At 36.6% G+C, this 24,601-nt stretch overlaps 2 protein-coding genes across 6 annotated transcripts in view; one reads left to right on the top strand and one right to left on the bottom strand.

Moving 5' to 3' along the window:
• Positions 1–12,101, top strand: part of Lrrc34 (leucine rich repeat containing 34) — a 26,224-nt gene extending 14,123 nt beyond the window's left edge. The window contains exons 8-11 of one of the 2 annotated variants that reach the window (XM_063227126.1): positions 6,626–6,780; positions 6,962–7,117; positions 7,522–7,648; positions 11,748–12,101. In XM_063227126.1, coding sequence (XP_063083196.1) covers positions 6,626–6,780; positions 6,962–7,117; positions 7,522–7,648; positions 11,748–11,816 — 507 coding nt within the window. In that variant the 3' untranslated portion in view covers positions 11,817–12,101. Of the gene's footprint in view, positions 1–6,625; positions 6,781–6,961; positions 7,118–7,521; positions 7,649–9,468; positions 9,887–11,747 lie in introns of those variants that run through there. The other variant, XM_013145506.3, reaches the window with a different exon arrangement.
• Positions 12,070–24,601, bottom strand: Mynn (myoneurin). Of its 4 annotated transcripts, none has more exons than XM_003463517.5 (8): positions 23,933–24,599; positions 22,851–23,147; positions 21,507–22,300; positions 20,361–20,520; positions 17,784–17,962; positions 16,852–16,935; positions 15,690–15,776; positions 12,070–13,902 (listed from the first exon to the last, which is right to left on the bottom strand). In XM_003463517.5, exons 2-8 carry the CDS (start codon positions 23,114–23,116, stop codon positions 13,640–13,642), a joined length of 1,833 nt encoding a protein of 610 aa, XP_003463565.1. In that variant the 5' UTR covers positions 23,117–23,147; positions 23,933–24,599; the 3' UTR covers positions 12,070–13,639. The 4 variants fall into 4 exon arrangements, with proteins under 4 accessions (XP_003463565.1, XP_063083193.1, XP_013000958.1 ...); XM_063227123.1 differs by lacking the exon at positions 23,933–24,599 and adding an exon at positions 23,539–23,882; XM_013145504.3 differs by lacking the exon at positions 16,852–16,935 and having other exon boundaries at positions 23,933–24,601.

Below are 24,601 nucleotides of genomic sequence, written 5' to 3'. Positions count from 1 at the left end.
GAAAAAACCACTAAGCAAAGCAAATAATTAAACAGAACAGAAAGATAAAGATGCAACAGCAGAGAGATAACATGTCAACAATAAACCAGCATTTAACAGTAATAACCATTAATGTAAATGGTCTCAATGCACCAATCAAAAGAAACAGACTAGCAGAATGGATCAAGAAACAAAATCCAACCATATGCTGTTTACAGGAAACCCATCTAACCCAGAAGGATACTCACAGACTGAAAGTCAAAGGATGGAAAACAATTCTTCATGCAGCAGGAATCCAAAAAAAGGCAGGAGTAGCCATTCTGTTTGCAGACAACGTGAACTTTAAACCAACAATGACCATAAAGGACAAAGAAGGTCACTACATACTTGTAAGGGGAAAACTCCAAGAGGAAGAGATAACTATCTTAAATATATACGCACCAAACTCCAGAGCACCCAGTTATATAAAACAATTATTAACAGAAATGAAAACTCAAATTATCAGTAACACAATTGTAACAGGAGACCTTAATACCCCACTGACACCAAGGGACAGATCAACCAGACAGAAAATGAGCAAAGAAATAATAGAACTGAATCACACCTGTGAACAAATGGGTTTGATAGACATATACAGAATGTTCCACCCAACAACATCAGAATACACATTCTTCTCAGCAGTACATGGATCATTTTCTAAAATAGACCATATATTAGCTCACAGAACATATTTAAGCAAATGCAAAAGAGTTGAAATCATCCCTTGCATATTATCGGATCATAGCGCTCTGAAATTAGAAATTAATGACAAAAGATACTGCAAAAATTCCGCAAACACATGGAAACTAAATAACACACTCTTGAGTAATCAGTGGGTCACAGAAGAAATTAAAGAAGAAATTAAACAATACCTAAAAGAAAATGAAAATGCAGATACAACTTACCGGAATCTGTGGGATGCAATGAAAGCCGTTCTGAGAGGAAAATTTATTGCACTGAGTTCCCACATCAGGAAAACAGAACGAATACAAATAAATAACTTGATGCTACACCTCAAACAGCTAGAAAAAGAAGAGCAAGTCAAGCCCAAAGCCAAAAGAAGAGAGGAAATTATAAAAATCAGAGCAGAAATCAATGCAATAGAGACTAAGAAAACAATCCAAAGAATCAACGAATCAAAGAGTTGGTTCTTTGAAAGAATAAATAAAATCGATAAGCCCCTAGCCAACCTTATTAAAAAAAGGGAAGAAAAAGCTCAAATTCATGCAATAAGAAATGAAAAAGGAGAAATCACTACAGACCCAATAGAAATACAGAGGATCATCAACACCTATTTCGAAAACCTCTACTCTCAAAAGTTTGATAACACAGAAGAAATAGACAGATTCTTAGAAGCATATGAAGTACCAAAGCTAGATCAAGAGGATATAAAACTGTTGAATAACCCAATCTCTGCTAATGAACTTGAAAATGTAATTAAGTCCTTACCCACCAAGAAGAGCCCAGGCCCAGATGGATTCACTGCAGAATTCTACAAGAAATATAAAGAAGACCTAATGCCGACACTCCTCAAACTATTCAATGAAATTGAAAGGGAAGCAATCCTTCCTAAGTCATTCCTGGAAGCAAATATTACTCTAGTACCAAAACCTGAGAAAGACCCAACTATAAAAGAGAACTATAGACCGATCTCCTAATGAACACAGATGCAAAAATCCTCAATAAAATATTGGCAAATAGGATCCAGCAAATCATCAAGAAGATTATACACCATGACCAAGTGGGATTCATCCCAGGAATGCAAGGATGGTTCAACATACGCAAATCAATAAATGTAATCCACCATATCAATAAAGCCAAAAATAAGAATCACATGATCATTTCTATAGATGCAGAAAAAGCCTTTGATAAGGTCCAACACTTATTCATGATAAGAACTTTACAGAAAATTGGAATAAATGGTCTTTACCTCAATATAATAAAGGCCATTTATGACAAACCAACAGCCAGCATCATACTAAATGGCCAAAAATTGAAAGCCTTTACTTTAAAATCGGGCACAAGACAAGGATGTCCTTTATCACCACTCCTATTTAATATAGTACTGGAAGTACTAGCCAGAGCAATTAGGCAAGAAAGAGAAATAAAAGGGGTAAAGATAGGAAAAGAAGAAGTTAAATTATCATTGTTTGCAGATGACATGATACTCTACATAGAAGACCCCCTAAACTCCATTGAAATACTCTTAGATACAATAAATAAATTCAGTAATGTGGCTGGATACAAAATCAATACTCAGAAATCAATAGCATTCCTATACATGAACAACAAAATTACAGAGAGGGAAATAAGAGAAACTGGACTATTCACATTAGCAAGCAAAAAAATGAAATATTTAGGAATTACTCTTACGAAAGAAGTGAAAGACTTATACAGTGAAAATTATAATACACTGAAAAAGGAAATTGAAGATGATCTCAGAAAATGGAAAGACATCCCTTGCTCATGGATAGGAAGAACAAACATTGTGAAAATGGCCATTCTCCCAAAACTCTTATACAGATTCAATGCAATCCCAATAGAAATACCATCAACATACCTTATAGATCTAGAGAAATCACTCCTAAATTTCATCTGGAACCAGAAGAGACCTAGAATCACAAAGGCAATTCTAAGCAGCAAAGACAAAGCAGGAGGCATCACAATCCCTGACTTGAAGTTATACTACAAAGCAACAGTAGTAAAATCAACATGGTATTGGAATCAAAACAGAGCCGAAGATCAATGGAATAGATTAGAAGATACAACCACAACTACGAACACACTCAACCACCTTATCTTTGATAAAGGAGCCAACCAGGTTCACTGGAAGAACGACAGTCTCTTTAATAAATGGTGCTGGAAAAACTGGCTCTCCATTTGCCGAAAACTAAAGCTAGACCCATGTCTATCACCATGTACTAAATTAAAATCTAAATGGGTCAAAGATCTGAATATTAAAACAGAAACACTAAATTTATTGGAAGACAAATTAGGTAGAAACCTTGGAGACATAGGAGTAGGTAAAGAATTCATGAACAGGACTCAAACTGCACGGGAAATACTTCCCAGAATCAATAACTGGGACCACTTCTTATTAAAAAGTTTCTGCATGTCAAAAGAAATCTCCAGCATAGTGAAAAGAAAACCCACAAACTGGGAAAAGATTTTAGTGAACTCTCTCTCAGACAAGGGCCTCTTGTCTAAAACATATAAAGAATTAAAGAAACTCAGACCTCCAAAATTCAAAGATCCAATCCAAAAATGGGCATCTGAGATGAATACGCAATTCTCAGATGAAAAAATGCAAATGGCAAATAAATACATGAAAAAATGCTCATCATCATTGGTCATTAGAGAAATGCAAATTAAAACCACACTGAGATACCATCTCACTCCTGAAAGAATGGCCAGGATCAAGAAAACTGACAACAAATGCTGGAGAGGCTGTGGGGAAAAAGGAACTCTCCTGCACTGCTGGTGGGAGTGTAGACTGGTACAGCCTTTGTGGAGATTTGTCTGGAGATTTCTCAAAAAGTTGGGACTGGAAATCCCATTTATTCCAGCTATTCCACTTCTAGGCATATTCCCAGAAGAACTGAAAGCATCATACCACAGTGATATATGTGCACCTATGTTTATAGCAGCACAATTTGTAATCGCCAGATCTTGGAAACAACCCAAGTGTCCATCAACTGAGGAATGGATAAAAAAGTTGTGGTATTTCTATACAATGGAGTATTATTCAGCTATAAAGAAGGATCACATTGAGATATTTATCAATAAATGGGCGCAGCTTGAGACCATACTCATAAGTGAAATAAATCAATCTCGCATGTGTGAATACCAAATAGTTTCCCTAATGTAAGTAATGATTCAAATATATAAAAATATGTGGTAATCATGATTCCCCATTAGGTGGCCTTGGAGCCCTATAAAGTTTTCACTCATTAATTAGAAAGGCTTTATTCTGGGCTTCTTGATATGAAAATATTTGAAGCTAGAGTATATGAAGTTTTATCCAAATATTTCAAGGAAAAAGACACTATGGTAACTACTATTAAGTCAGGTTATATGGTGGTGAAGTACTAGGTTTTTGAAACAGTCATGCTGTGACCTCTATTGTTATATTGTTATGTCCTGTTTTATCTCAATCTCCCCCTTATTGTTTTAAAAAAATTATTTAGTCATTTCTTATGTTTGTCTTAATTAAAGAAAAAATTCAAAAAATTAGGATATATAAATAGTAACTCTTTTTTATTTCCTATTAACTTGTTTTGAAGTCCTGTAGTACTCCCACGATCTTGTTTTGACTGATTAGACTCTGTTCCATTCTATATGATAGTATCAAGTTTGAAGACATAGGCAACTACTTTGAAGACAATAAGATTCACTAAGATACCCATTCTGGTTTGACTATTGTCTTCTTTGGAAGTCCTGTAATGTTTACAATGCCTAAGTTTTATTGGTCTTGTTCTCTACTGTTTTGTCCAACTTTATAATATCTAATGAGATAGACAATTCTTTTTAAGGAAACAAGGGACAACGTTGATAACCATTGTTGATAAACTTGTACTCTGTTCTACACCATGTGCTATGTCTATCCTTGGTATTGACTGACAGCTTTGTTTTGCCATATTTGACTGTATTCTCTCCCCTGCAAAAAAAGTAATAAGCACTAAGGAGTAATAAAATCCAAAATGTGTAAATTTTGTTGTAAAAAAGAGAGGAAAAAAAAAAGAAAAAGAAAAAGAGCTCTAACGGATATAACAGCAAGTGTGTTTAGGGGTGTTAAATAGCTGACTATATCAATGTTTTTGGATCATTGAACACAGCTGTTTGCAGTCTCCCTGTTTGAATGTCCACCTTGTATTCTTTGATACTGTGATTTGAGGAACTATTTTCAAGATGATAATATGTAATCTACTAACAGGTGATTTCTTACTGTTATGTTTTTTTTGTTTGTTTGTTTTGTTTTTTTGGAGTTCTGTATTACGTGTACCCTTACACCACTTTGGTTTGTTTTGTGTTTTTCTCTTTTTCCTCTTAAATAAAAAAAAAAAAAGAAAGATGAAAATGTACCATGTTGGAGCTCATCTTTGATTGCTAAATGACATGAGTATCTTTGAAAGATATTAATGAGAAGTGCCTCTCTAGACAAATCCTAGAGAATGGAGCTCAAATCCTCTATGATTTGTGATAGTAGTTCCCTTCCTTAACAAGGATGGTTCCGTTTATAATGCTTTGATTGAGCTAAAAGCTTAAAAGGCTTGGTATCAGGGGTTGGGAATTTAGCACAGCGGCATAAGCGCCTGCCTTACAAGCAGGCAGTCATGAGTTTGATCCCCAGTACTGATAAAAAGGAAAAAGACCAAAAAAAGAAAAAAAAAAAAGAAAAAGAAAAAGGCCTGGTATTCAAATCATTAGGGCTATGAACCTTTTGCCTAGAAGCAGTTAGATCATGAAATTAAAAAAAAAAAAGTCTTCCCGTGACCAGGAAAAAGGATTAAAAATATTAAAATATTCAGGAATTTGGCCTGAGTAAAAAAGGGAGGAAACAGACATATCAGTAAGTATATTTTAAAAATAAAATCAAGATTGGGAAATGTCTGTCCAGTGTGGGAAGAGGGCAAGGTTATGAAAGGAGACACCTCAAAGGACAGAGCAGAACTTACGTGCTCAATATGGGGTGTGTCTGATTGATTTCCCTTTGGGAATGATTGATCATTTTGTTGTTGTTGTTTGAGACAGTGTCTTACTACATTCATTCAGGCTGGCCCTGAACTCAGAAAGTAACCCAGCCTGGCCTCAAACTCATAGCAATTCTCCTGCCTCAGCCTTCCAAGTACTGGGATTACAGATGTACACCACCACTCATGGCTGATTGTGAATCAGATTACTCATCTTCTTTATCATTTAGCCACTGCATGATACAAGTGCCTGCTAACTATTTCTAAGAAGGTATCATTTGGGGGAAAATTTTTTTTAAAGATTGATCAATACTTTGTATGGTCTGATACATGGTTTATTCTAGAAATTAGTTCCATCACTGATGTATTCTGCTATTCATTTTTTTTGTGTGTGCCAGGGATGGAACTTGTGATCTTGTGTTTGCCAGGCTAGCACTGTGCCGGAACTATAGCCCTTGCTTCTGCTGTTATTGGATATAATATCTGTAACTATTAAGTCCTTTTGGTCTATATATTAATAAAGCTCTGGTATTTCTTGATTTAAAAAAAAGTGACTGGGAAGCTAGTGATTTTGACACCTCTAAGATCCGTATAAAAGTATATTGTTAAAGCAGCAAACCCGTAGGTACTGCTTTGACTTGTTTTCTCTAATTCAGCACCATCCTGGTGTGTTCGACTACGCCATCTAATTATGGCACAGTGTAGGGTGTATCATTCTGTGATCTTTATTTCCCTTTGTACTCACTTTAAGCATCTAAATAAACTGTAGTGTTGTGCTTAATGAACAAAAATGGATAGGCCAAATGCAAATTATTAACAATTTTAAATATCTTTCTAAAAAATGCATTCAAATAACATGTATTTGGGATAGACATGTACTGTTACATTTTAGAAACAAGACTGTATCTTTTATTTAGGAAGAGTCCACAGTCCATCTGGGTCACATGTTGAAAGAAAATCACTGCCTTGTTGAACTACACCTGTGTAAGCATGGTATAAAAAACTGTGGTTTTCACCACTTATGTAACGCACTGTATCGGAACAGCAGCCTACGGTATCTTGACGTCAGCTGGTGAGTGACAGTTTACGTATCATTCGTGAGGACAGTCTGTAAATCTTCACAGTATATGAGATACCCTGTTGGATACTACTTCCAATAACTAAAAAATGCAATGATTAAAATGAATAACAAAGTGAATAAAAGCATAGTGTTTTATATTTTCATGCATCACTAAATATTTTTCCTTTCCCAGCAATAAAATAACTCGAGATGGAATGCTGTATTTGGCTGATGTACTGAAAACCAATGCTACCCTGGAAGTGATAGATCTGTCTTTTAACAGAATAGAAAATGCAGGTGCAAACTACCTCAGTGAATCTCTTACTTCCCACAACAGGAGTCTTAAAGCGTTAGTATGGTTTTATATTTAATCAAAATAACAGAAAAATTCTGTAATACTAACCTCGAGGGCTTTTACTCCTAAGATTATGATGAAATGTGAAAATTTGGTTTCTAAATTTCGTTTTGTTATAGTACACATTTAATTCCTATTTTTCAAAAGAAATGTCTTTTTAAAAGTTGACTTTAATTCTAGTTATTAAAGTTCATAAAATTGGGAGTTTATAAGAAAATTCTATTGTTACATTAATTTTCCAGAATTCTAACAGAAAAATCATAATCACTCAATAGGATGGAAACTTGTATTTGTAACCTAACCATTTACTGAATAAGACAAAATAGTAAGACTGCCCCTGCACCCTCCCTTTATGGCTCTGCTGGTATCTGGCATCATTATCTTCTGCACTTTCACAGACTGTCAATAGTCAGCAACAGTGTAGAAGGGGAAGGACTCGTCGCACTTTCACAGTCAATGAAAACGAACCCTGCACTATCTCATATCTACATTTGGGGCAACAAGTTTGACGAGGACACGTGCGCGGTAAGTTTGCTTTTTTGTTCTGTCCTCCACCTGCTCCTCCTCCTCCTCTTCCTCCTTCACTGAAGACCTTTTCTGAGATCTTTGTAACATCAGACATTATTTTTTTTATATCGGTACTGGGGATCAAACTCATGACCGCTTGCTTGCAAGGCAGGTGCTTATGGTGCTGAGCTAAATCCACAGCCCCACATCAGACATTATTTACAGGTGCCCTGGAAATAGTTATAAAGTGTAATGAGATACCACAGTTCTAGTAATTTTTTTATACTTTTTTTTTTCTTTTTCTTTTTATCGGTACCGGGGATCGAACTCACAACCACCTGCTTACAAGGCAGGTGCTTATGCCGCTGAGCTAAATCCCCAGCCCAGTTCTAGTAATTTTTAACATAAGTCCTGTACTATAAAGTTTCATGGTTGAAATAACAATATATTGAATACCATATAATAATATAAAGGATCTTGAGTTAAACAGTTCCAGTTTCTCAAAAGTAAACAAAATCACAACAGTTGATTTGATGTTGGACAATTTCTAATCTGCTCCCAAATACTTGTATCAAGATAATTAAAAGTACAGGCTATCAAAACATTTATTTGGTATATTGCTCATACAAATACAAGAGTTCTATACAGTAACTTCAAAACAAAAAGTATAGCTGGGTGTGGTGACACATGCCTGTAATCCCAGCACTCAGGAGGCTGAGGCAGGAGGATCACTACAAATCTGAGACCAGCCTAGGCTATAAAGTGAGCTCAAGGCCAGCCTGAACCACATAGTAAGACCCTGTCTCAAAAAGACCAAATAAACAAAAATCCAAAGAGGACAGTAATAAAGGGTATTATTTTGCAAAGAATGAAAAAAAAAGTAGATGTTAAAATCTGCAATAGGACTTAAATTCCACCAATAACAGGATAGTAAAATATATACTGTGGTCTAAAAAACACTGATAATTTTAGAAAACATTCTTATCTTTTAGTGGTTCTACATCCTAGAAGCTATATATGTTAATTCTGTAGATAATAATGACAAGTTAAAAGAGCAGAGCAAGCTAAACTTTTAAATTTTTTAATGTCTACATTCCTGTCCCTTTTCTTATAATTACAACTTTATTGACAAACCAGTTCCACACGTTTGTATCTACTCTATGGCCAGTATCTAATACTATGAAATTGTCTTTCTTAGCCAAACTCTGTAGATTAGCTTCAGAGAGTTCATAAACTCCAGATAAATTTTGTTCAAATCTGGAGTTCTGCTTTTCTCTCTGAGGAATAAGTCCTTAGCTATCACCAGAGTTTTGAAAGCACATATAACAGCCCTTCCTCCTGCTCAACACACCACCATTTAAGGATACCTTTGGGAAATGAAAATTTTGACCATGGCAACTGGTCAAAAATTAACTCAAGAAATCAGTATCAAAAATAATCAGTAGTATCAAAAATCAGTAGTATCAAGAAATCACAAATGACAAAATATATCCTTATATATTAAAACTCAGAAGTTTTACAGTATTATAATTTCATTGTGTATAAATAAAAGTCAGTTAGACATGATAGTACACACCTATAATCCAAACACCTGGAAGGCTGAGGGCAACCTGGGCTATACAGTTTAAGGCCAGCCTGATCTACACAGCAAGACCCTGTCTCAAAAACAAAACAAATTATGAAAATCTGCTTATCTAGAAAATGTTAAAATTTAGCAGTTGCTCAAAATGTTTTCAATAATAAAGTACCACCGCTAAACTGCGTATTTGCCTTTTTTAAGCACTGTAAATGGAATAAATTATATCCTTACTGATAATAGTTTTTCTTAAAAATCCTAGGCATATGCGGATTTAATTCAAAAGGGTCGTTTGAAACCAGAAAATACAGATGTGGAGCCTTTTGTGGTGGATGGACATGTGTATCTTGCAGAAGTCTCCAATGGCCTTAAAAAGCATTATTACTGGACACCAACTTATGGAGATGCTTATGGGCACTCAACAAATGCAGGTTTTGCTCTTGTTCCAGTAAGCCAACATTTATGAAAAACTGCCTATAAAATGATTTTCACATATGGTCTCACTGCTTTTGAGAGATTAGTACAGATTTTAGTATAGGTTACTTTTTGTTTTCTTAATTTACAAGTTACTTTTATCAAATGTGTACTTTGTGTAGCAGTCCATTGTGAAAAACTAATTTTTAAAAGAAATTTTACAAAATAAAGATTAAAAACAACCCTGAAGAAACCAGGGAAGTACATGAATTATTTTCATTATGAAAATATAACCAAGTTGTCAAATAACATACAAGGTCCCTATAGATATCTTAACTGAAAGTTGTTGTGAAGTGGGAGAAAGACTTCCAATGGGAAATTCCCAGTGAACATTAAGCAGTTTCAAAAGTTCAGAAGTTAAAAAAGTATTCTGTGTCCTATTTAGATGTTATAGATAGGTGCTAACACTTTCACAAGTTCATGAGAGCAAATATAAACCTGTATGTACCCTATTCCAAAAGAAGTCAGGACCGCCAGCTCCTCCACATTCTTTCATGGACAATCATTACCTTGACTTGTAGTTTTGCCTAAATTTGAACTATACAGAAATGGAATCAATCGGTATATAATCTTGTTATATCTCAACTTCTTTTGCTCAACAATGTTAGTGTAATTCACTGCTGTTTAACGTAACAGTAATTCATTGAGTTTTCACTGCTTTGACGTAGTAGGAGAGAGATGGCCTTTCAGCCTAAGACACAATCACATTGAAGTAAACCTTACCTGTGAAGCTTGCCGTCTATTGCTGTGTGCTATGCAAGTGTCCATGAGTTCCCATATTCTTGGGAGGGGACAGGTGAAGTGGGAGGACACATGATAAACCTGTGACCTTACACTGGATGGCTGGAGACAGAGCTGCAGGTGGGACAGCTTCAGAGAACTTCCCACACCTATATGAACTAAGGTGTGGTGAGTCAGCCAAGACCTACGGGGTGTGACCAGAAAAGACCTGATGGTCTAGTTTATATGCCCAGAGAATGGAAGAGCTCAAAAACCTATCTAGCTGTTTCCATGATGTTATGTGGGCCCTCTCCATACATCTGGACACCATCTGAGAGATGGGACAAAAGGGAGAATACACATTTTCCCAGAAGGTTAAGCACTAACTTAGGTACTTTAAAATATCATAAATTATATTTGCTTTATATTGAAGTAGGCTTTCAATGGCTAAGACTAAGTTAATTTTCTCTACGTTTACCAATATGTAAGGGCTCAAGGACACATACACTGAATTACACTGAATAAATCTGCAAGCATGTAACGTTTTTCCTTAGTGATCATCCTTTTAAGATCCAGCTGAAATACAGCATGCTGCAGTACATTGTCACACATCCTATGCTCATTTTGTTTCAAATTTGAAAGCAAAAATCAGCCCAGTACTATCAATACGAAAAAAAGGCAATAAATAAAGTCATGTTAGAAGTATATTCCATGATGCTATAGTTCAGTGGCACTAGCACCTGCCTGGCAAGTGCAAGGTTGAGTTTGATCCCTGGTACCAAAAAAAAAAAAAAAAAAAAAAGTATATGCCACTGTTACTTTTAAAATATTTGATAAAATGACTTTACCTAACATTCTCATTTTTAAACTATTCATTCACTGTCTTAGTATCTACCACTCAAACCATATCCATCTGGCTCCCACTCCCGTTACACTGCAAAGGATAAACATGCTCCTTACCCAACCTAATGTCCTTTTTTTATGTCTTATTTCCTCTCTATCATGTGGTCACTACAAACCCCCGTCTCTGAAAAACTTGGTCCACTCTGGCTTTCTTCCAATCTTTATCACTTTGCATCTCTGTTCATCCTTCACATGGATTTCCTTAAGGTTCTGTCATCTCTCCTGTGCCACCTCCCAGACTGCCTTGATCATTTTTATGAATAGCCTTACTTGGATAGCTGGGAGAGCTACATCTTGAGCTTTCACTGCTTCTGGGTTTCAGGCCTGATTTCCAACCACAGCCAAGCATTGTTACCCAAGTACTTCACTACCAGTCAAATGCAGCACAAACTAAAAGTATCTTTCTTCTCTAAACCTGCTCCTTTACCTATCTTACTTCCACAGTTGATGGCTTTTTTTCCTCATTTACCAAGAATCAAACACTGTCAACCAGGTGTGGTGACACATACCTAATCCCAGCCCTTGGGAAGCTGAGGCAAGAGGATCACTGCAAGTCTGCAGCCAGACTGGAACTACATAAAGAAAACTGTCTACTTTGGGGCTGCCTGACAGCACGGAACGAAAACTAACTTGAGCCTACTTAAGAAAGGGGAGACTAAAACCTGGGTGTGATGACACTGATCCCTTCACAGCCTATGAGAATGAAGTATCTTCTAAATGGTTCCTATGGACTTGGTCCCCAAACAGAAAACTGTGATCAAAGAAATCAGTGTCAATAAACACATTAACTTTATTAAAGGTATAGCTTAAAAGCTGAAAACAAATAAGCACAACAATGCATGACAGAGATAAGAAGTGTCACCATGATGTTTAATTAGCATTACAGGAAAGGATTATGTGAATCTGGTAATTTAAAGACCAAAGATCAGGCAGTGAAATAAATTAATATGCTGAAAGTTGGGATGGGGAAAAGTGGCAGCAAATATCAGAATAATGCTAAATTTCCTTTACCTGGAAGGAAAAGGACCACTGTAAAACTACAGTAACCAAAAGCCATGGCTTAATTTATAAAATTTAAAAACCCGAAGTTTATAGAAAACTCAAATATAAAATGTGTAATAAACTAGTTTTCTGTTAACTCAGAATGTTAACTTATAATTGAAGTTAGTATTTTTTGTTTTTTTGTGGTGCCGGGGATCAAACCCAGGGCTTCAAACATGCGAGGCAAGTTTCTTCACTATTCATATACTGTATCAAATTTAGAAGCCAAGTGATTTCTAGTATGTACTGAATTTATATATAGAAAAGTTTTTATAATTTAATATTTTTTAAAAGTGCATAATAGGCATGAGAGGCTTATCAAAAATTTTCAAAACTTGGTATATACTCCCCATTCCAATAATCTACAAACCTAATATAAACTGAATCAAAATTTGAAACTCTTTTGACTAGATAAAAACATCAAATATCTATCTAAAGTTTATTTTGAAAATACAGTCTCAACTCAAATCAAAAATACTGACTTCACTGACCAGTTTTCTCCAGAATGCTGAGTTCTACATGAACAAAAATGTATACACAGTTCTCTAGTTTTTAAGAAAAACATTTGCTTTTAGTTTCATTAGAAAAGTTACTTCTAATGGAACACAGTAAAGTAATAGTACGATTCTTTTTCATGCCTAAATTTTCATAGGCAGAAATATGAAATTTCATCTTTTCACCATACTTTTATGTATTGGTCTATGGAATTCACAAGTAGTAACACTTGGCTGGTATTATAATGGATGTTGCTTAAATTTAGAGAAGAAAAAAAAATACTATAAGTGAAAAAAGATACAAACTGACAGTTTATATTTCAGAAAATGATGGGCAACTCTAAAATGGCAAAAAAAAAAAAGAAAAAGAAATTAAGGCAGTTTTAAAAGAGAATAAAAGTGCCAGATATGGTGGCACATGCCTGTAATCCCAGCACGTGGAGCTGAGGCAGGAGGATCACCAAGAGTTCAAGGCCAGCCTGGCCTACATAGTCAGTTCAAGGCCAGTCTGAATTACAGAGTGAGACTCTTTCAAAATAACCTAAAAAAGAAAATAAATAAATAAGAGAATAAAAATTATCCACCCAAAATACTGCTGCCGTAGTAGAATTCATTCTTAAAAAGCTATGTGTATGTTCTAGACATAAAAGCCAAAAATCAAAAACAAACACTGCAGTAATGATGCAGTATCTGGCGCTTTACTTCAGTGAATCAAAGTAATGGTCACAACCGAAACAAACAGAAATGTAATATGAGTATCACTACCCGAGATGTCTAAGCAATTCCGTGTTTCTCACCATGTCAGTACAACTGCTGTAAAAAAATCAACTGTGGTTCTGAATACCCATTCACAGTTGACCTCAACAATGTATCTGAAGCAGGAGACTGGTTATCTGTGACAGGAAGAAGCATGTGGTGGTCCTCAGTCCCAAGTGGAAGAGCTAGGGGTAGAGTCATATCAGAAGGCTTCACATCCATAGTATCTGACAAAGGACTTTTTCGGATAGAATCTTGTTCACTCGAAGCATGATTCTCTGCACTAGACTCTAGAGTTTTATCTGCACCTGAAATGAAAAGGGGGGAAAATTTATACTATCTTTAAAAACAAAAGTAAACAAGATGCTTGAGGAATATTAATCTGTTTATCTTTCCCAGGAATTCCAACATTCTGTACCCTTGGGGGAAACTGTTTCTCTTTTACTCGCACCCCTGCTTTATTATCTATAAAAACTCAGCCCGGGTCTCAAGACTAGGTTCAAGCACCAACTCCATTATAAAAATGGACTTACCACTACACTGAGGTGAATTTTTAACCTACTTTATTACACTTTTGTTAAGTTTCAGTATGCTGCTGTCTTGGAGCATCTGTGTCTCTGATTAATGCTTAACATTCTACTCAGGCTGAATTCTAAATGAGACAGCAAACTCCTTGAGGGTAAATGTCAAGTTATATTTCTCTAACTCCCGCGAAGTACTGAAGAGAAATACAGTAAAATCTGTTTGTTCACTGAATGTTCTGTAAGTTCAGATATACGAAACTTTCATATAAACTTAGAGGCAAAAAGACTGTGCTGTACAGAGGGGACCAATTATTTATTTCTAAGTGAAGCGCTTTTGCCTTGCACTTTCCTGCCAGTTTTAACAAGCCCTGACACTTCAGTGCACTGCTGGGATTTGTTTCATTGTCCTTGGACAAAAAGGCGTATTGCTTTTATAAAACTGCAATTCTCTGTATCTTCCCCCGACCGTAGTTCACCCTGTCAAGAATGAAACCTGTGCCTTCCTGTCACACTGACTCATCAGTGTTCTCTGGCCTCCCTTCCCCATCTTCATCCTTCCAGTCCCTAAAGTGCCCCAAGATCAAGCCTTTTCTAGCATCTCAGAAAAACCTCCCGTGTCTTCTTCAGCACTGTGTGGTTACTACATTTTCCATTTACCCAGATTCCTGGTCTTCGTGCCCTTTCTGGTCCTACGCTCGTTTCACTTTATGTTCCCTGCAGTTACACGCACCTCACAGGTACTTCATAAACAGCTGTTAAAATGACAACTGCAGTTAAAGATTTCTTTTTCTTCTTTTTTTTTAAGACTAGTCAAGTGCAGTAGTGAGAAGGGGGGAAAGAGAAGAACAAGGTATTCAATCTGTACTGATTGTGAACAATCAATTGAGGTAACTCACTACCTTCAGACCAGCCAGTTAAAAGATTTTCTAACCTGACCTTTATATTTATGGTTTTTTGTAAGAGATTTATCTACTATCTTTACATATTAAAGAAGCTTAGTGATTTGTTTCTCACTGTGACAAAAGAAAATGGTAAGATAAAATAGTAAGTCTTCTTCAAGGATTCACTTTAAGCAACATGCTTAAAATTTTGTAGTCTGTAACCATTTGGGGCTGCTGGTTTCCTTGCTTCCTCATATATTTCTAGACTGTTCTTCATGATAACTCTTTTTTTGTCTGTTTGTTTGTTCTCTCTCTTGCCATGTCATTTGGGCTGGCCTTGAACTTGCAATCCTCCTGCCTCTGCCTCCCATGTGCTGGGATTACAAGTGTGCACTGTCATACCTGGAGATAAGCTTTTTTTGTTTGTTTTGTTTTTAACAGTAACCACAGTCAATCCTAGCTTACCAAGAGGATGGTATGGGGAATAGTGATACACAGCTTGTTTATAAATTCTTTCATTCTTGAAATGTTCACAAGTCAGGGTTTTAAAGGAAGAAATATTTCAAGCTTTTAAATTTTTAATCAGAAGCTTAATATAAAAAGAAATGCAGAGGAGCACTTTTAAGAACATTATAAAGCTAATTTCCTTATGTATCTCTGCTTTTAAAAAATAGGTAAATAGACATGTACCAGAATGGACTTTTGTTTTGTGCTTCTTTAAATTTTTAATATCTGTGTAAGAATTTCCACATAATTCGCAGATAAATGGTCTTTCTCCTGAAAAACAAGTTAAAAAGTTAAAAGATTCACATTTTCAAAACTGCTAAGTATAAATATTGACAAATATAAAGCAAAAATTATTATACTGTTTAAATTTGGTTTCAAACTACCAGTTTAATGACTTTTTGGTTATAATACAGTGAAATGAGAAATTCTATACATATAGCCATTGCTTTATAGAAAACAGCCCTATTTCAGGGAAAATTGAACATTTTCATTACCTTAAATTTTTGCAAACTAAAAAATAACCTACTGTTTTTAATTCTATCAGATATTTACTGAGTGTCAACTACATGTCAAACACTGGCTAAGAGACTGACAAAGCTAGAGGAAAAAATTGTAATTATGGTTTCCACTCTTAGATACTTCCAGAAGATCCTTCAGAAATACTGACAATAGTCTGTCATATAATTCCTTTGAAATAAAAACTACTCAGTGCTTTACACCGTCAAGCAAGGGGCAGCAGTTACAGCGCAGTGATGGCAGCGTTGCTAGTGCTTTCCACAACCTGCTGGCCACAGGCTGGCCACACTGAGAAGCAAGCTGCCAACACAGTTACTAAGTCTCTACTAGGTGCTCACACTTATCTAGGCAAAAATCACGAGAAAGAACTTTTAAAATGAAGAATATACTTTGAAAGTGACATTTTCTTTATTTCATTCTTTATATACAGTATTTTCTTCACACAACTTCACACTACTTTTTAACAAACATGTCAGTGTTAAAATTCATTTGTAATCACATATAAAAACACTTTAGTAAAATCTGATATCATCTTGGTATTTCCTATGTATTTTTCTTTCTTGGTATATCTGTGCAATTTAGTCCAAATCATTTAAAAACTATTATCTGACATTTCTTTGAAAATTTATACAACTGTTGACCAAATTTCATTCATATTCCAAACAACTAAAAAATAAGTAAATAAAAAGTTGGTATTTATACATTAAGCTATTGCTATAGGTAAAGTATGACTAGATACCATATAGTCCACAATGGTTTAAAAGCCAAAGTTTACATTAAAATAAATTAAGAGAGAACAAAAAATAATACATTCTCCCTAAACACAGACCTGTATGGGATCGAAAGTGTTTGTTGAGCTCTCCTGAGGAAATAAAACTTTTCCCACAAATACCACATATGTATGGTTTTTCACCTAGATGGAAAATAAAAGATAGCGAAGTGGTGTACTAATACCAATATATATAATACTTATCAATTACAAATAATCTATAGTACGCTGTTCTCAAATATTAAATTAAAACCTCTCTATTGGATATCAGAGGTATTTTCAGCACTGTAACTTACATGAGTTATTAACAATTATTTTGAACTGTTCAGATAACCTGATAATTTTGTATACTAAAACTTTATTCCTGTTAATGTCCCTTCAAGAAGAGATGAGTTGGACAAGGATTTTGATTTTTTATATGATTAAGATCATGTAAATCTATCAATTCCTATTTCAAACCTTATTATCTATTATTAAACAAGAGTAACAGTAGTTAAAGATTCTATTTAGAAACATACCCTACCAAAAAAATCAAAGTCTAACCAGTACAGTTTGCTTCAAAACAGATAATTTACATTTGAGTTATCTGTTTAAGTGTAAATCTCAGAATGTCTCTGAAGGCAAGATCCTAAGAAGGCATGAAAACCCATTTATAATACCCTGCCTCTTCACTGTACAGTTTTAGACAAAGGAAATAAAATTTCAAGAGGCTAAGGAGGTTCCCCAAAGTCATAAAAAAAAGGCCTCAAGTTACACTATAAAATCACTATACTGATTTTAATGTTACATAACAAAAATTTCACCCACCTTTTATTCTAGAAAATTAGCTTTTATAGCTCATATTTATGTGACAACTATAAATACTGCTTTAAAAATTACAATTACGTATATCTAACTACAAAATTCACAATCTACCTTCTATAACCGCCCAATTCCCCTTTTTCTTTTGAAGTATCCATATTTTAAGCAGTCTCTCCATGTTAAACTCTTACCTGTATGCTTTCGAGAATGAGTGATAAGGGAACTAGAAACAGCAAATGCCTTTCCGCAGGTATCACATACATAAGGCTTTTCTCCTGTATGTCTACGGACATGATAGGTCAGTGTGCTGGCTTGGGCAAACCTCTGTCCACATCTATCACAAACATATGGCTTCTCTCCACTATGCTTCCTGTTTGCAAATATAAAGTTATATTCTGGTAAGTAAAACAATTGGAAGGTCAATTTATATAGCAAGTGTTTTTCATACAACATTTTATTTTGTTTCATCTTAATAGGTTAAGACTATATATTTAGCCAGGCATGGTGGCTCACGCCTACAGCCCTAGCACTCAGGAGGTTGAGGCAGGAGAACTTCTATAAGTGTGAGGGCAGCCTGGGCTACAAAGAGAGTTCAAGACTAGCCTGAACTGCATAGCAAAATTCTGTCCCAAAAAAGACCAAAAAAAAAAAAACCACAAAAAACAACAACAAAAACTATATAATTTAAAATCAACAGTTGTTTTCTCACTGAGAAAAATGTTTTAATTTTTTACCAAAACATTAGTTCTGATCAATTAGTTCTTACATGGTTGATAGTGGGCCCCTAATTCTGCAATTATTTCTCTAGTCCATTCACTCTCACTTGTTAAAACTCCTTCAAACAACCAGTACTTCTTCCTCATCCTCACTTCCAGTTGACATCTTGCTTATTTCACTGAGAAAAATTTAATCAAAAAAGATGTCTACCTAGAGCATCTGCACCAACATTGTTTTCCTTGTGGGTTAACTATAACATGAATATGATAGTTCATCTCAATCCAAAGACTCCATTTATAAAGTGTATGAGATCGCACTCCTAAAATTTCCCTGTCCTATATCATTCATCCAAGAGATTATAGCATAAAATATACTGACTTGTTCCATCTTAACAAAAAAGATCTGTGACCTCATTTGCTCCTTCCTTTATCTCTCCTTTCACCAAAGTTTGTCTCCAAAACTTCTATTTCCATTACTTCTGTACTGACCTGTTCTCTATTAACATTTCCTAACCATGCTTTCCTCAAGAGCAATGTTGATCTCCAAATCTTAGTGGTCCTCTCCCTATCAGCATTTTTTTTTTTTGTCTTTTTTAAGAAGGGGTCTCGCTATGCAGTTCAGGCTAGCCTTGAGCTCACTTTGTAGCCAAGGCTGGTCTCGAACTTGCAATGATTCTCCCACCTCAACCTTCCAAGAGTGCTGGGATTATAGGCGTGAGCCACCACGCCCGGCTCTCCCTATCAGCTCTTTACAGCTGATGGTGCCTCGCTGGAACACTTTTCTTCTCCTGGATCCCAGGGTAGCCTTCCTGTGTTAGTTGCTCCTGCCTACGACATTTGCTGGTTTCCCCCCAATTTCCAGATCTCTCAAGAGTGCCTCAGGACTTGATCTTTTTTTCATCCACATTCACTCACGTGGTATACTTCAGTGTTATAGCTTTAAATGTTATTTACACACTGATGACTGCCAAATGTAGTGTCTTCAGCTCAAATCAGTGCTCTCAACTCCAGACTTTGATTACCACTTGTCTATGGCGCATCTCTACTCAGACGTATAATAGTCACTTCAAATTTAACATTCAGAACCATATTCATAAACTCCAGGACTCTGACTTGAAGCTGCTCTACCCACAACCTTTCTCCATCTTAGTTAATGGCAACTCTACCTTTTCAGATCCTTTGCCTAAAACCTTGAAATCATCTTTGACTTTTCTTTCAGGCATCACATCCAAACTGTTCATAAATTCTGTTAGTTTTACTGCTAAAATGTACCCAGAATCTGACTGCTACTTAGCTCTTCCACTGTCACCTTGGCCTGAACCAGCATTATTCTTACTTAGGTTTTTATCCATAGTTTATTAACTCAATCCTGCAGTCTCTTCCTAAAACAGAGTTACCTAATACTTGTTAATTGGTTCTAGGAGGTACAAAAAGCACCAAAAATAACAAATACCAAACTGTTCTGGGGCTAGAGAATATGGCTCAGTGGCCCAGCACCTGCCTAGCAAGTATGGGGTCATGAGTTCGATTCCCAGTACAAAAAAAACAGTATTTACACCAACAAGTTCTAGCTTGCCCACTGGGTACCAAAACAAAATTTTACGTCAAAATGCATTGAGTGCCAAAGCATGACTATACAGCAAGTACCCAAATAATCCTTTAAAATGTAGGCAAGCTCATATCACTTCTCAGTGTCAACAGGAAAAGCTTTACATGGGCTACAGAAACTTCTACCACCAAACACTCTATCTTAATTTCTAGTTTTCCCCCTTTTTATTTCCCTCTTAACCACCATGACTTCCTGGTGGCTCTTCATATGTGCTGAGAATATTGTATTAGTATACTGATGTTAAAGTTTTTACTGACTCAGTGCCAAACTGCAACCCGAAACTCACTTATTTATCACAAAGTACCAACACTACAATTAAACATGAATACTGAGGTTTTAGCTTAGAAAAATTCATTAACATTTTTTGCCTTACTGTAATGAATTCCAATATAATATAGTGTTTTCATTAGACTATGGTGATTAAAGTCAAACAACTTATTTACCTTGCATGAATCTTGAGATTGCTAGAAGTTGCAAACTGTAAATTGCACACATCACATTTATAGGGTTTTTCCTCACCATGATGCATGCGACTATGGAAGACAAGCTGACATTTCTGAGCAAATCCTTTATCACATAATTCACATTTGTATGGCCTCTCACCTAAAAGAACAAGTAAATAAAAGTTTTATTAAGAAGGAAAAGAAATCTGGCTTAGTTATTAAAGTCATATAAGCTTTCAACTAGTTTTGGCTGGGCAAGATAGCACACACCTGCCCTCAGGCCAGCCTTGAGTTCAAGGTCAGCCTGAATTGTACACCAAGACTGTCTCAAAGAAACAAAAAACAAGAAAAACAGTGCTAGTTTTGATAGTCAAGAAATGTTAACTGCTAGCAATAAAAGCAGAAAAAAACTCTCACTAGACTATTGGAAACACCAGTAGAATGAAATGAAGCTAACGTTTTTTATCTTGTAATAGTGAGATCAGTAAGAATACAAAACAATCCAAAAAAGTGCACATTTGAGTGTATCAGTGAGTGCTCATATTTCAGGAAACAATGTATCTATAATTCTAATAAAGATATTCAAAAATCCACAAAGTCTAGGAAGCACATAATAAGTGCTGGTAATACATGAAAATTGACCAGAGCTGTAATTACATTTTCTTAACAGATAAAGATTATAGCTGATAAGAGAAAATGTCCCTCCAAAGGTGGAACTCAGGTTATGCTTATTTTGAGAGAAAATGATACAAGAAACTGATGTTATTAAATACTAATTACAAAAATAAATTTTCGGGGCTGGGGATTTAGCTCAGCAGCATAAGTGCCTGCGTTGCATGCAGGCAGTCGTGAGTTCGATCCCTGGGACCGATAAAAAGGAAAAAAACAAAAAAATAAAAAAATAAAAATAATAAATTTTCAACAGTATAACATTAAATATTTTATGAATAAAAGAACAAGGCAAATTTTGGTCATCAGTACTCAATGCCATGTATTAATATACTCTCTATAAAAACATTATTTTAGATTTTAGGGCACAGCATCCACAAGGCCCTCGATTTAATTCAAGCACCCCCCCCAAATTTGTCACAGTATAAAAGAATTATACAAAAAAAAAAAAGATACCTCCGTACAAATCAGTCTTACCTGTATGAGTTCTTACATGTGTTTTCAGCTGATTACACTGGGTAAATGCTTTCCCACACAAGTGGCACACATAAGGTTTAACTCCTTTATGTATTCTCATGTGCCTTCTCAAACTACTGGCTTCTGAAAATACTTTCCCACAGGTGTTACACATGGGCTTGGCCTTGGAATACCTCTGATCCAACTCTTCCCCAGAGTTCTCCAGCTCATAAGGACTCCTGACACTGGCTATATTAGACATAGAGTGTTCTTTCAGGGCACAGTTTGGTTGGGATTTTCCACGCTTCCGTTTCACTCTAACAGTTTGCGCAATATCTTGTGCTGGAAAAGTATTCTCCACAACTGATGTCAACTCAAGTTCTGAATTATCATTTCTTTGTGCAACTTGTTCAACTACAGGTGTGGTCAATTTATTTGCATCTAGGAACAATTCAATGGATGCATTCTCTAAAATGTCACTGGGAAACTGCACTGTTTTATTCTGCCCTGTTTTCTGGGAGTTGAAAGCTTTTTTCTTCTTTTTACTTTGAGATGACTTCTTTGTTAAAGCTCCTTGTTTAGGATTTGCCTGAACTAAATCTGTAGATTCTTCTGATTTTTCCTGGTTGTTATAATCTCGCAGAGTAAGAAGACAAGTCTGTTGATTCAATTCAATGTTTCCAGTAATACTAGATATCTCTGTAGAAGAGGGATTAGCAATAAAAGCAAAATCTTCCATCTTTATTTTACATTTAGTTACCACCTCTTCCACTTTGAGAAAGTCAGCAGCTTGATGAATTTCTTTAACATTCCAACTGCAAGAAAAAAAGGCTAAATGACAGTATTCTGATGAAAGAAAAACTTTTTTCTGACAGCTGCATATATTACAATGTCTTTTAAAATGCTAGTAAAGCAGAATGCTGAAAAAGGTATAACTTAGAGAACATTTTAAAAATTTAACTCAGTATGTTTAAGCAATGATTTCCCATTTTACAGAACTCGGAAAGAGAAAATTGGCTATATATAGCTACCAATGAAATACTATAGAAAAATAAAATGTTAAGTTTTTTGGCCAAAAAAAAAAAGTTCTGGAACACAAAAATAAGAGCTGGCTTCCTCACATTCATTCTGAGGCCTTTTTAGATGGCAACCAACTTTTCTGGAATAGAAACAGGAACAGTCTAATGCAAACTCTTTTCTACTACTTTTTCCTGCTCCCTCACAGGACTTTCAAGTGGCTTATCAAATGTTAACGGTGTGTGAGTCACCCAGAGAGGTTCCTAAATGAAGATTCAAATTTGGTTAAATCTGTAATGGGGCCTGAGATTCTACTTTTTGTAACTGAAAATAAAACTTGTACTTTACCTGTCAAGATTTAAAGTTCCTGTGTATATAAATTCCAACAATTTCTGAAATCCATCAGCCTTCACCTGACTCTGATCAAGAAAAACATTGTTTTCAGAAGTGCTTCTGTAGATCGCACCAAAATACTCACTAAACGAGGCGAGCACATTCCTATGGGCTTTAAACTGGAATTCTCCAATCACTATGGTGCAGTCACAAAGAAAACCTGCTTCTCGTTGTTTGTTCAGTCTTTCTAAAAGGTGCTCACAGTGGTGTGAATACTGCATTTTGATATGAGGATGCAAATTTACCCTTGATCTAAAAGATAAAAAGAAAGATAAATCAGTACCTGTAAGTTTTCACAAATGTTTACCTAAATAACTGCGGGATAGGTAGGGGGAAAAGGGACAGAGAAGTTCCTGAAGAATAAAGTTAGCTCTTGGTTTACCCCCTCTGAGAAGCCTTAAAACACACAGTTTAAATGCTGAAGGATGTCTTTGTTTTACCTTGGGCATCACCACAATTCTTTGGACACATCAATAAATGATGGTGAATGAAAACACTCCCATGAGTTGCAAAAGGGCTGCCAAATACAAGCTTTTACATCAATTAAACCCTCAAAGCTTAGTAGGCATACATATGGTCAAGAAAAAAGAGACACTATTGGAGACCACAGTATGAGTTTTAAAAATAATTGTTCGAAAATCACCGAAAGCTGTCAGCTTCGCTGTGCAGTTTCTCTAAAGCGCAGGGAAGGTGCCCAGGAGACGGGGACTGAGCCAAGTCCAGGCTGTCAAAGGTGCCGTCACCAGCCCGGAAGAGACCATCACCCCTCCCCTCTCGCTCTCTCCACGCGAGACGGAATCTGAAAGTGACAACCAATGCCAGACCTCCTGTGTTCTGCTGCCCAGTCCTCCGCCCAGCTCCCACTCCCGCGAACTGCCCCCAGCACAGGCTGTGGTCAGAGCCACTGCCGCGGCTGCTTCGGCCGAGTCTTACACCTTCACCGCGACCCGCTCTCGAATTCTAAGGGGCCTGCCTTGGGATGGCCCAGGGTCTGAAGGGTGCAAGGATGGAAGGCAGCGGGTGTAGTAGACACTCACCGATAGCTACCCAGAGAAAACAGTTTCTTCACTCTCTCTCCGCCATCTTGGGAGGACGTCACCGCGTCACGCCCCGCCTCTCCCTTCTTCCTGCACGGCGGCGTCACGTCCGGCTTGGAGTTCCCTTGGCAACATAGGCAGCGCCAGGGTTGTGAAGCTCCGGTACCAGCTAGGGCCTATCAATTGGCCCTCAAAGCGCCGACTGCCCAGCATACCAAGGGCTTAGAGTCTGCAAGCGTCAGGGGTACAAGGCCGAAAGACTCGTTCTCAGCGCTGAGTCCGTCTTCCTCTTGCTGAGCATTCCAGTCGGCAGTCAGCCAGTAGTGGTCGGCCCGGGTTCCAGAGCGAGACCGGGCAGCGCGGCCCGCCGGCCTCCGCAGGAGCCACGCAGCACTGCATGCTGGGGCTTGTAGTTCCTTATCTTCTCCCGTCATCCTCCTCCTCGGAGCCCCGCCAGTGGAAACCGCTGCTTTGTGTACTCTGTGTGTCGGTCATGGGGGACGTTTGAGCTCATGCCGATCACCCTTTCCCCCTTTACGTACTCTAAGGCTCTTGGGACCCCCTGGATTTTGTTTTTCGCCAGCTAACTGTAATTCGGCTTGCAGGATGTCCTTACCTGGTGATAGAAGTCGGAGCCGCACGAAAGCGGAGCAAAGCGGTAGGGCGCAC

Source organism: Cavia porcellus, unplaced genomic scaffold (genome assembly GCF_034190915.1).
Source record: "Cavia porcellus strain 051 isolate PalLab524CR breed Dunkin Hartley unplaced genomic scaffold, mCavPor4.1 scaffold_17, whole genome shotgun sequence".
NCBI classification, from domain to species: Eukaryota; Metazoa; Chordata; class Mammalia; order Rodentia; family Caviidae; genus Cavia; species Cavia porcellus.
This window is presented reverse-complemented; position numbering and strand designations above follow the sequence as displayed.

Bases quoted from the DNA above. Each gene is read 5' to 3' on its own strand.
- Mynn (XM_003463517.5), bottom strand. From the start codon at position 23,116: ATGCAGTATTCACACCACTGTGAGCACCTTTTAGAAAGACTGAACAAA. The intron at 20,521-21,506 runs GTAAGACTGATT...TTGTTCTTTTAG, and splicing joins ACATGTAAGAACTCATACAG to GTGAGAGGCCATACAAATGT. The intron at 15,777-16,851 runs GTCTGTGTTTAG...CTTGTTTTTCAG, and splicing joins ACACTTTCGATCCCATACAG to GAGAAAGACCATTTATCTGC.